Source organism: Peromyscus maniculatus, chromosome 15 (genome assembly GCF_049852395.1).
Source record: "Peromyscus maniculatus bairdii isolate BWxNUB_F1_BW_parent chromosome 15, HU_Pman_BW_mat_3.1, whole genome shotgun sequence".
In the NCBI taxonomy this organism is placed as follows: Eukaryota; Metazoa; Chordata; class Mammalia; order Rodentia; family Cricetidae; genus Peromyscus; species Peromyscus maniculatus.
Window position 1 is genome coordinate 77,205,383 of NC_134866.1, and position 12,025 is coordinate 77,217,407.

The 12,025-nt window shown below is 50.0% G+C and overlaps 1 protein-coding gene across 1 annotated transcript; it reads left to right on the plus strand.

Annotated features, from left to right (window-relative positions):
- Window positions 1–2,867: 2,867 nt before the first annotated feature.
- Window positions 2,868–5,161, plus strand: Foxd1 (forkhead box D1). Its single transcript, XM_076552107.1, has one exon. It carries the CDS (start codon window positions 3,255–3,257, stop codon window positions 4,638–4,640), a length of 1,386 nt encoding a protein of 461 aa, XP_076408222.1. The 5' UTR covers window positions 2,868–3,254; the 3' UTR covers window positions 4,641–5,161.
- The last annotated feature ends 6,864 nt before the right edge of the window (window positions 5,162–12,025 follow it).

The following is a 12,025-nucleotide window of genomic DNA, read 5'->3' on the forward strand; positions in this document are numbered from 1 at the left end:
GCACAGGCTGTGTCCACAGGCCCATCAGGTAGGGAATGTTTTCTCAATTGAGGTTCCTTCTTCCAAAATGACTCTAGCTTGAGTCAAGTTGACATAAAACTAGCCAGCACATATCGATTCTTGCCTTCTGAGTTGACAGAGCCAGGTTTCTCTTCAAAGGAATCCTCTAGGCCTGTGGCAAAGACAGAGTTGCAGCAGGGGCCTCCTTCCCAATGTGGTGCCAAATCCTGTGACCTCAGCTCTGAGGTTCAGCCCATTGACCCAAACAGCCTATGGGGGATAAAACCGATAAACCCAAAGCCCAAGCAAACAGCTGTGTGCTGGCGCAGTCCCTGCCCCTCAGAGGATGGGGTGAGAGAGATTCGTAGACCTGAGGCCTCACTCACCCCACACTTTCTGTTCTGCCTGTTTGAAGCTAGGTAGCTTCTTCAAACAGTGCCCAGGCCAACCCGAGGGGCAGCAGGACTCCACACCGCCACCAGGGGGCAGCTCTGCCGCGCTCCCACGTAGCAAGGACAACAGCTAGCCACTTTCTTGACCTGGAGAAGGGAGGAATCTCACTTGAAACTGAGTGGCTGTTCTGCCCACCTCTGGTAAAGAGGACGCACAAGGCTAGAATTGGGCTTCCATACTGGGGAATCTCAGGACGGAACAGCTAAGGGGCGCGGGGCAATGGGTACCTTAACTAAAGCAAACAAAACAGGCGGAGTGCTCAAAGGTGGGGCTTTAGTGACGCTTACCCAAATCTCTGTTCCGGTCCTACGGCGATCCCAGTGGGTTGTGGCGCTCTGATCTCTGGCAAATCTCCACATTTCCCCGAATGGAAATGCCACATTTTTCAAACACGTCCAGGGAAGCGAGCGCCCTTTGACTAAACCTCTGGGGACAAACGGAACGCGAACTCTCATTTCCCGGACCCTGTAGGACAGACAAGTTGAAGACGATGAAAATCTTGAGCAGAAACACGGCTGTAATTTAGTCCTCTAACGTTACTAATACCTTGCGAAGAAATCTTCCTGTAGTTCATCTTCAAATACGTTGCCACGCAGCAACACCCAGCACTGCTGCGAAAACCGTGGTGTTTATTTAGATAACGGCCGAGTACTCACAAAACTTAAACGTTCGATGTAAAAAGTGGACCTCTTGGTAAGGACGCTTGTCTGCACCAACAAGGCACTTGCTGCCCGATTAACAGTGTTGATTAATGTTGGCGCAGGTTAATCGGAGCCCATTACAATAATTAGATGGTCCAGCCATACATCAAACGAGAGGCAATGAAAAATAGCGCGTTCGGACCGTGAGGCATTCTCGTAGATCTTTCAAAGATCTCAAATAGACTTTACGGGCCATTTATAAGTGGAACCGGTGGTTCGCCATTGGAGAGCACCCGATGGGGCACGAGTTTATTTGTAAGACTCTGTGATGAATACCAGTTGGAACAAGTCGTTTCAGGAAGTAAAAAAGTACTTGGTTGATAAAATGACGTACACAAGAGTATCTGAGATTGTTCCTCGAAAAAGCCATTGAATTTTTACTCGGTTCTTGGCAAATGGCCATTTTAATCAGAAAGTTAAACTTCTAAGGCCAAGTTCCCTCTTTAACATAAAAGCATCTCAGGAAATGCAAGCAGCCAGAAAGCCAGGCTGTGAGAATGAATTCGAGCGACACAATCATTCGGAGTTCCCAGCAGCCCAAACAATTAATTTAGCTGGTGATAAACACAGGTGTCCTTAAAACAGAATCATGTTTGAATTATTCCCACTAGCTTGCCACCTGGAAGAAAAAAAAAAACGAATCGAGTGGAGCTGAACTCCATATTTATAAATAAATTCGTTTCTTTTCTCAAAGAGGGTAAAAATATTTAATGTGTTTTCTGAAAATTTTAAAAAGTTGATCTCAAAGGAACGTCTTTGCCTTTTCTTTCCCAGCACCAGTCCGGCCTGAGCGGCACTGTATGTGTGTTATAATTCCAGCGTTTAGAGAGTTCTGAGAAATGCTCGCCAGAACCTACCTTTTATTGAAAAACACAGCGCTCCTTTTTCTAACATGGTAACAGTTTTTTTTTTTTAGTTGCTCCTAGGTGTGTGTGTTTGAATTTTCACTGAAAATTTCTATCTCTTTCCCTCATCCAACCATTGCTTGCTCTATTCCCATGGAATCTGTGCGACCCTCTCTCATTAGAGTGGCTTTAGTTTAGCTGTCAAGTCTCTAGGGCATTCAATTGCAGATAAACGACTAAAACGCCAGCCTAACCGCATTTTTATTAACAGATGGCGGAAAACAAACGTCTTTGGAGAAGAACCGAAGGGAAAGGGTTAAAGGGTCAATAAACAATTATTACCGTGCTTAAAATGGGGGGAGATTTCTCATCAGATTCCACAGGCAGAGGCTGGCCCAATCCAGGGGAGCTGGGACGCCCCACCAGGCTCCCCCCGCTCAGTATTGCAGGGACCACCTCACACACAGAGTAGTTGTCCCCCAGCGGGACGGATCCCATAGGCCACCGAGTGGACCCAGCGAAGTGTCCCCGGAGCGCTTCTGATGTTAGGGCTGAGGGCTAAATCCGGAGAAGCAGACTGGGGGCTCGAACTCGTGCAGCCTCCAGGTCCGGATGGCCGCTGGCTAGGGCGTGATACAGGATATCCGAGACCTTGGCAAAAAAAAAAAAAAAAAAAAAATATCGGGGTTCGGTGTCCAACTCTCGCTGCTGCCCCTCCTGCGGGTGAACTTTCTCCTCCCGCACGCCGATTCTCTCGCCTTTCTTTCCCTTTTCCCCGGGCCGCGCTCTGACGTGCAACACCATGTGACAGGCCCCCTTCTGCTATAAGCCCAGGCAAGGTCCGCCCTCTTCTGGACTCAGCCCTGGCCTCGCCGAGCTCGGTTCCTAGATTCTCACACGCCCCTCGCCCTCCTGGGCGCCCGGCACCGACTGGCCCTCGGGGGTCCCGCCACCCCCTCCCCGGCTGACCCGGCCAGAGGGACCGCCGAGGAGGAGAAGGTCAAGTCAGGCTCGCACAGCCCCGCGCACGCACTCGGAGCCCCGGGAGGGAGCGCAGACACCGCGCGCAGCAGCCGGAGTCGCCAAGTCCAGGCGCGCGGGGCTCCGCCGCCGCGGTTCCGGCACCTCCTGCAGCGGCGCGTCCCAGCGTGGCGTCCCCGCTCCTAGCCCGCCGCCCCAGGGCCGGCCTGGGGAGCCGAGCGAGCCGGGAGCCCGGCGCCCCTATGCGCCGCCGCGCCGCCGCGCCGCCCCAGCTATGACCCTGAGCACGGAGATGTCCGATGCCTCCGGCCTCGCCGAGGAGACAGACATCGACGTGGTGGGGGAGGGCGAGGACGACGACGAGGAGGAGGACGATGACGACGAGGGCGGCGGCGGCGGCGGCGGTGGCGGCGGAGGCGGCGGCGGGCCCCGGTTGCCCGGCTCGGCCCAGCGGCGGCGGCGCTCTTACGCCGGGGAGGACGAGCTGGAGGACCTGGAGGAGGAGGAGGAGGACGACGACCTGCTGCTGACCTCGCGGCCCGCCGCGTCCCCCGCGCCTCCGGGTCCTGCGCCCCCATCGGGGACCGGCCCGGGAGGCTGCAGCGGCCCGGGAACGGGAGGCAGCTCGGGGGGCGGCGCGGGAGGCGGCGGCGGTGCCAAGAACCCCCTGGTGAAGCCGCCCTACTCGTACATCGCGCTCATCACCATGGCCATCCTGCAGAGCCCCAAGAAGCGCCTGACGCTCAGCGAGATCTGCGAGTTCATCAGCGGCCGGTTCCCTTACTACCGGGAGAAGTTCCCCGCCTGGCAGAACAGCATCCGCCACAACCTGTCGCTCAACGACTGCTTCGTCAAGATCCCGCGCGAGCCGGGCAACCCGGGCAAGGGCAACTACTGGACGCTCGACCCGGAGTCCGCAGACATGTTCGACAACGGCAGCTTCCTGCGGCGCCGCAAGCGCTTCAAGCGCCAGCCGCTGCTCGCCCCCCACGCCGCGGCCGAGGCGCTGCTGCTGCGTGGCGCGGGGCCGGCGGGGGGCGCGGGAGACCCGGGCGCCGCGCTCTTCCCGCCGCCGCCGCCGCCGCCGCCGGCCGCCTGCGGCTACGGAGCCTACGGCTGCGCCTACGGCCTGCAGCTGCCGCCCTGCGCGCCGCCCTCCGCGCTCTTCGCCGCCGCCGCCGCCGCCGCGGCCGCCGCCGCCTTCCACCCGCACTCGCCGCCGCCCCCGCCGCCCCCGCCGCCCGGGGCGGCCGCCGAGCTGGCGCGGACCGCCTTCGGCTACCGGCCGCACGCGCTGGGCGCCGCCCTGCCCGGCCCGTTGCAGGCGGCTGCCGTCAAGGCGGGAGGCCCCGGCGGCGCCGTGGCGCTGGCACGCTCGCCTTTCTCCATCGAGAGCCTCATCGGGCGCAGCCGGGGCCCCGCGGCCGCCGGTGTGCAAGCCTCGGCCGGGGCCGCTAGCGGGACCGCACCGGGACCGGGGAGCGGAGGCTGCGCGGCGCAGGCGGCTGCGGGCCCGGCTGCCGCGCTCACCCGCTCGCTCGTGGTCGCCGCTGCGGCCGCCGCCTCGTCCGTGTCGTCGTCGGCCGCGCTGGGGACTCTGCACCAGGGGGCTGCGCTGTCCAGTGTGGAGAACTTTACTGCTAGGATTTCCAATTGTTAGAAACGCCGCCGTTAGCGCGCGTGAGAAAGCGAAGGTAGGACTCCCGGCTCCTTTCGGCGGAGGGGTGGTTGGTTTTGTTCGCCCCTCCGGGCCCTCGGCGACCTCGCGCCCCTAGTTTCGGCGCTTCGGATTCCTGGACCTGACTGTGTTGGGGCGACAGCTGGGGCGCCGCGCAGTTTGGCTCAGCGGGTCCCTCTATTTATGCAAAAATCGCCCAATGCTGCAATCCTGACTTGGGGTGGGAAGGAAGAGGGTGTTAGGGGGAGTCGCCCCGTTTTGGCACTAGAGGCTTCTTTGACTTTTGACAAATTGAGAAAAAAACCAACCAAAAGCATCAAAACTAAGCCTTTTTGAGGTATAGAGATTCTCAGGTCCAGGCGTTAAAACAAAACAAACAAATCAATAATGTTTATATGAAGCTCATACAAAACTAGTAAAGGTCTCCAAGAAATGCCTTTATTTGCTCACACTTGTTTGGTGTACTTTTTCATGGAAAGGAAAAAAAAAAAGATTAACATGTTTACACAAGCAACAAGTCAAAATCTATCATTTCTTATTTTAACCTGTGTTTTGTATCATAATGGACATGCGGAATTTTTATTTTGTACTTACAGCGTATTCTTTACAAGGAGTATTGTAAATTTTACTGGCAATTATTATTGTACTATTCTAATGTAAGATTTTTACACTTTTTTTTTCAGAAATAAAATGCTTAATTTTCAAAGAAAAGCCAACTAAGTAATTGACTGAATCGTCCCTGTCTTAGTTTTTTTTTTTCTGTTAAGGAAAAAAAATGTCTTATAGATAAGTCCAAACTCAGTACAGAATCTACTTAAATATTACTTTCAAAGAAAGCCTAACATAACCACGGTAGCACAATGCCATAGTTTTTTATTTAAACTTTCCAAGTCAGAACCATCGAAGATCGGATTTATGTTTCAGTGACTGCAAATGAAAGCAGGTCCTTTGCTAGATATTTCCAAGTCTAAGCCGTGCCCATCTTAAAGATCAACAAGACATTTTGAACGTTGAAGTTTTAGTCACCCTAAGATAATTTAATAGGAGTGTTTGCTTTGATTTGTGAGATTCCCGAGTTAATTCCTGCTCACTTTTCAGCACAATGTTGAAAAGAAAAAAAAGCTCAAACAGTAATGAAAGTAACACAGCAGAGGCAGTTTCTAGTTTAAAAATTTAACGGCCAAAAGAGATGCACAGATTATCTCTTTAAAGTGTTTAAAAGTCCCGGATAAGCAAATATTTGCACTTATAACATGAATTGTATGTGAATGTTCTAGCACTTAGGATAAATGTGAGTCCAGGAATCGCACAAATGAGTTCTGAGCGCAAAGGCAAACTTACTGAAATTTTAGGTTAAATGAATAGCCTAAGAGTAAGAAATTTGTCATCTATATACTAGAGTATATGGTTCAAAGATTTAAAGGTAGAGCACGTTGGGTGTTTATTGAACTAAATAAGCAATTTGGGTGATTTGGGGTATCCCTTTTCAAATTTTAAGTCTTTCATTGTTGATTACATTCAACATCCAGTTTCTGAGAGAAGCCAAGTCTTGATGAGTACACATGGTACTGTGAGCTCTGGTTGTAGCCGATTTATCCGTAACACATAATTTGAATGCTTCGGGTCAGCAGGTTTTCAGTGGACATTGAATCTGTTTATTCAGTTTCTTTAAAATGTGGCTAAGTGTCCACACTATGGTATCTGAAGACCTACAGATTTAACCTATCCAATTCATGACATGTGCATTATAGGCCAGAGGCCAGTACTGTGCCCAGCTGGTCACTCTAATGGCTTGTCCCTTCCTCCACACATCTGAGGAAGGAAAAGACATATATATATATATATATATATATATATATATATATATATATCTCAAGATGAAAGTTATGTTTTGTTTTTTCCCCCTAAGAGATTATGTGGGGAAAAGTAAAGAAGTTAGAGTAAAAACACTCACACCGAACCGTACCACCAAATCTATAGCAAATTGTAAATGAAGATCTTATATGCAAAGGCTTCTTGTATACTCCAGCATAGCTTTAAAAGAGAGCAGACCTCGGACCCCAGACCTTCTGCACCCCAAGAGCCCCTTTACAGAGGCATTCACAGGCGGGACCCAAAGGCATAGATACAGCAGCTTGCTTGCCTGTAGACTTGAGGAACGCACAGAACGGACTTTTAGATTTGAAAGTTATTGCAAAGAGAGCCAAAAGCAAAACAGTGTGATTTTTTTTTTCCCCTTTTGAGAATGAGTGCGTAGGTGCCCCGAAAGCAGGGTACCACAGCTATGTCTTTCCTTTGCCTGGGCTGGGCTCCCCGGTCACTTTCTAGGGCAGCAGACCGCAAACCCGCTTTTGATCTTGCCGGGTGCAGTGAGGGCCTCCTGCTTGTCCATTGCATCCCACCAGGTTCAGTCTCCTATATGAGATTTGAGGGTGTGTAGTAGGTTTTACTTACTCAGCAGACCTGCGGGGAGATAGTAAGAGGCTTTAAGATATAGGCTCAGATTGGTGCGGGGCAGAGGCTGGGTATAGGCCCAGGACTGGACCGTGGGCCTTGGACGGGTGAGCCAGGAGTGTGGGGCGCCAGGCTGTGCTGGCAAGCAGGTGCTGGAACAAAGGAAGCCGGGCTACCCAGGCCTTTGATGGGCAAGGATGTCTCCTCCTGGGGCTCCTCATTCGCATGCAAATCCAGCGCTGGTCCCCTTTTCTTTGAAGGCAAACAGAAGGATGTTTGTGTGTTTGTAGGCTAGAAGGCTTCTCGAACAAGCCTTCCTCAATAGGCTGGGTCTCGAAAAATAAACCGGTTGGACAAACATTGGCCACCAGCTCTCCTCCTCCCGACTACAAAGTGTGGATTTGCTACAACTCATTAACCTGACGCCTTTCTCTCCCTTCCCCTTGTTTCTTTACTCCTCCAACGCCCCCGTAGAGCCGGGAGACAAATGACCGAAGCCCAGTCGGGAGGGAATTGCAGTTAATGGGGAGAGGGATATATTGGGGCTAATGGTTCAGGCCGCTCCCGAGGCAGGACCACACAAAAAGGAGCCTCTTCATTCAAGGCTCTGTTGTGCTGCGGGGATTTAATCTGCAGCGAGATTTAGCCAAATGTTATCTATTGCGGGGGTAATGAAGCCCTTATGGGCTGAATTGCTCCTTGTACCACACATGGTGTCACGACCTCGGGCTGCTTCTTGGTTGATTTCTTTCTCTGCCGGGTAATTATTTTTATTTCTTTAAAATAAAAAGCTAGTGCTTCTGCTCAACAACGGGTTTCCTCTCCATTCCCACCCCCATGCATTTAAGAGGCACTTCCTTTCCTATTAAAAGAAAAAGAAAAAGAAGAAAGAAGAAAGAAAGAAAGAGAGAAAGAAAGAGAGGAAGAAAGAAAGGAACAAGTAACCGAGGAAGTGAAGGGGAGCTTTCCCAATCTTTTACTTACTGAAGCATCTTTATTCGCACCCATCTGTGCTTCTCCGGTCCCATACCCAGCAGCCCTCTTGTGCCAAAACTTCCTGCAGACAGAACTGGAATTCTGGGTAGACGTATCCTCCAAGCTCTTAGAGTGAGCACATCTCTCAGGAAAAGGCTTCTGTCCCTCCAAGATTTTCTTTTTCACAAACCCACATGTCTTCCTGTAGCCTGCTGGCTGCGGGAAGTGCTCATCCTGATGGAAGATGATTATTTTGATGGGATACCAGCCCCTGCCATTTATTAGAGGCTGCCCGAGGGAGGCCACCGTTTGAGGCTTGTGCCTGCTTTGTTTTTCTGTCTCTGACCCTGATGACTCTGCTTTCTTTGCGTGAGGGAGGACCAAGCTTGGACCCGCTAACGGTGTTTTTACAACACCCGGCTGCTGATGGGTAAGGATCTGACCCTACTGCCCACAGCTAAGGATCAAGGACTCCAGCTTACGATATTTAAATTCTCTGCTAGCCACAAGTTCTGTTCACCCCTGCTTTTACTACGGATGGAGCAAAGTCATGTGTGTGTGTGTGTGTGTGTGTGTGTGTGTGTGTGTGTGTGAGAGAGAGAGAGAGAGAGAGAGACTAAGAGGGTGTTATCACTGTCAAACTCAGCCCAAGTTAGAAATCTTCCCAGGGACAGTTCTGGTCTCATCTGGCTTCTTCAGGGGGCTTCAGTGTGCATTTAATGGGAATACCAAGATTCTCCCCCCCCCATCATCATACACACCCCTTAGAACTGAACCAGACAGAGACGGACCTAGGGAACAGCACCGTCCTCACTCACATCTCTGCCGGGTGCAGCTGAGGCATGCATACACACAGGCACGCACGCTCACAGCCCATCAGCTGCCACTTGCCGCTTTCCCACCATGGTTTTGTAATTAGGCATATGTTTTTTGTTGGTAAACGTGTTTGATGTCACGGCCAGTGAAATGTGGTGTGTTTATAGGGCCACGAATGTAAATGTGTAAATATGTTTAGTGTAAAATCTAGCCCTTCGACTTTAGCAATAAATAGGCTGCCAACTTGGATCCCCTGACGTTTGACAGGGAAATGGAGCCTCTGATCCCGGCCAGCTGCTAGGGCTGCTAAGGCTTACCCTTCCCTAACTGAATTCACTTTTCAGCTAATTTCTCTGCAAATCACATCTCTCTGATTGCATCTTGCTCTCGCTGTGACCAGTTTGGGCTGCTTTTCACTGCTGACCCGTCTGGAGTTCTAGAAGCTTCCTGGTTCATTCCTCGGGGGTTCTTTACCAAGGGAACCCCCCTAGTCACCAACAAGCAAAGCCTATGAGTAGACAATAACAGATGATGACCAGTGAACATCTTCCAAGGCCTCAGCCTTTGGGTGTGACAGGATATAGGAGTTGATTTGGTGGCCCTTACCATCAACATCTTAATTGTAAAAAATGTTTTGACCCAGTATGTGGCGTCTGAGGCAGGAGGATTTGAGGGCATATGAGCTGCAAAACCAGACCGTGTCACCTTGTTCCAAAACCAAGCCACACCTGTTTTGGGCTCCTCTGACTTTTGGGGTGTAATAGACATATAGAAGCGTTCAGAAATCACAGTAACTCTCTACCCCAACTGAATGCACCAAGTAGCTCATCCCTGCTCAAGAAGCAGATCTTATCGGCCCACCAGGGTTCCCTTTCTTATTCCAACCAGTACCCTCAGCAAACATTAGATTTTTAATGAAAGATTTTCACTAATATTTCAGGAATAATCTTTTGAATTTAATTTTTTTTTTAAAAAATTTATCTGCAGTGCAAGATGTTGAACCCAGGGCCTCATATATGCTAGTCAAGTGCTCTACCACCGAGCGACACCCCCAGGCCTCCAACGAAGAAGCCTGATGGATTTCTTCGCTGTGAAATAGTGAGGCAGAGAATCACTCTGGACTCTGCTTTACAAATCAGATGGTGAGGCTCAAAAAAGGGTAAATGATTGGCCCAAGGTCATAGCTACTGGGATGTCACTACTGAAATCCCACTTTATCTCCAGGAGACTGTGTTGCCGCTTTGTTACCATCGGTGGCATTTGTTAAACCTTATAACAAATAGGTAGGGAAGACGCTGAGAGGTCACAGTGAGTCGTTTGTCTCTGGTGCAGTTCTTTCTTTTTTTTGTGTGCTCACCATAGTCTCTTCCCTACCACTTCCATGGGAAGCCTGTTGTTCTAGCCGTATTTAAAATCAACAGCTAATTTTTTCAGACTTCCTCCAAGTAGTTCTACATGGCACTCTCCTAGCATCCCCCTTCCTCCTCCTCCTCTTCCTCCTCCTCCTCCCCTCTTCCTTCTCCTTTCCTCCTCCTCTTCCTCTTCCTCCTCCTCCTTTTCCCCCCCTGGCATCAGCAATCTTCTTTAAAACATCCTCAGGAGAGGTCCTGTCTGACCACATTCACAAACAGGTCGTGTGTCTCCCACGTCTCTTGTAGATTAAAACAAATTATCCTATGTGGATGAATGTGTTTGCATGCAAGCAATGTTGTGCACCACAGGCATGCTGGTGCCCATGGAGGCCAGAAGAGGGCGTCGGATCCTCCGATTTGGAACTGAACCATCTTATGGGTTCTAGGAATCAAACTTGAGCCACAAGTGCTCACTGAGCCACCTCTCCAGCCCCCTCTTGTAGATTTTTAAAGGCCAAAGTCTGCCAGGTGAGAACACTTTCCTAAACTGCTAAAGCTATTTTGCAGAGGAAAGATCATGTAAGGAGTCAGACCGATTGGGTAGTTAAATGAGAAAACAGTTCTTTCTTATTTTCTTTTTGAGAATGTGTCCCCTCTTCCCTCCACACAGTCTCTTGCAGACATCGCCCCCATTTGCACAGCCAGCTGTGGGTAATATGCTGTCGCCAGTGATTTTAATCCCTGCAGGCTTAACCTACAGCACAGGAGCCTCTGTAGCCAGGAGCCTATCGGTAGCTCCTATCTGCACTGACCCGAGTTCTCCCTAAAGCCCTGGTGGATGAACTCCAGACTACCTACCAGTTCATGCTGGCCCACTGCTATCTAGGAAAGGACAGCTTTCTCAGGCAGGGGCTGGGGTTACAGTTTCAACATCCCACCCAGATCACGGGGTGCGCCTTGGTGGTAGAGTACTTGCTAAGCATGCGCAAGGCTTGACAGATTGTAAGCTGCTGAATACAATCAAAAATTTATGATAGTCTTTTCAAGGAACAGTGCTTAATGCAAAAAATAAATAAATAAATAAATAAAGTTGTTCTTTTTAAATACCAGAAACTGAAAAAAATTTTAACTACACACTTTGAAGGATAGCAAACCTCCTCCCCACAATAAAAGCAGTTCACAAACATTAACATGTTTATTTAAACAATTTGGGTATATGAATATGAAATTAGGAAATGGGGTGGAAGGATACTTTCTACTTGTAAGAATGATATTTTCAAAGATAGGGTATTTTCTTGTGTCTAGAATACTGCTGGTGGAGGAGATATCTAGTCTGGTAAGCCAAATACAAGCTACGGTTGTGTCTTAGGCCCAGTCAATGCAGGGGGCAGCAGCAAAGAGTTGGAGGATGAATCTGGGGGTTTCACTGACCCAGAGGGTGCCAGGCACACGAGTTTCTCTTACTTGTAACTTCATCAATAGCAGATTGGCAAACAAAAAGGGGAATCCAGAGATGAACATTCCTACTTTGCACATTTTGACAATTCTTGTGAAACCAGGAGCATATTTTCAGTAATCAAAGGATGTGACATATCTTGCAAAAAGTCTACAAGGAAGGACTTTTGTGAGGGAAAACGATTTGATTCTCTACTTTTCATTATTTTTTTTTATGCAGAGCTTTATGTGCGTGAAAATAACTGCGAGATTCTATTGTTAAATAATTGATGCCACCGAGAGGGAGAAACTCATCAACCAATCTCGAAAGCCTGG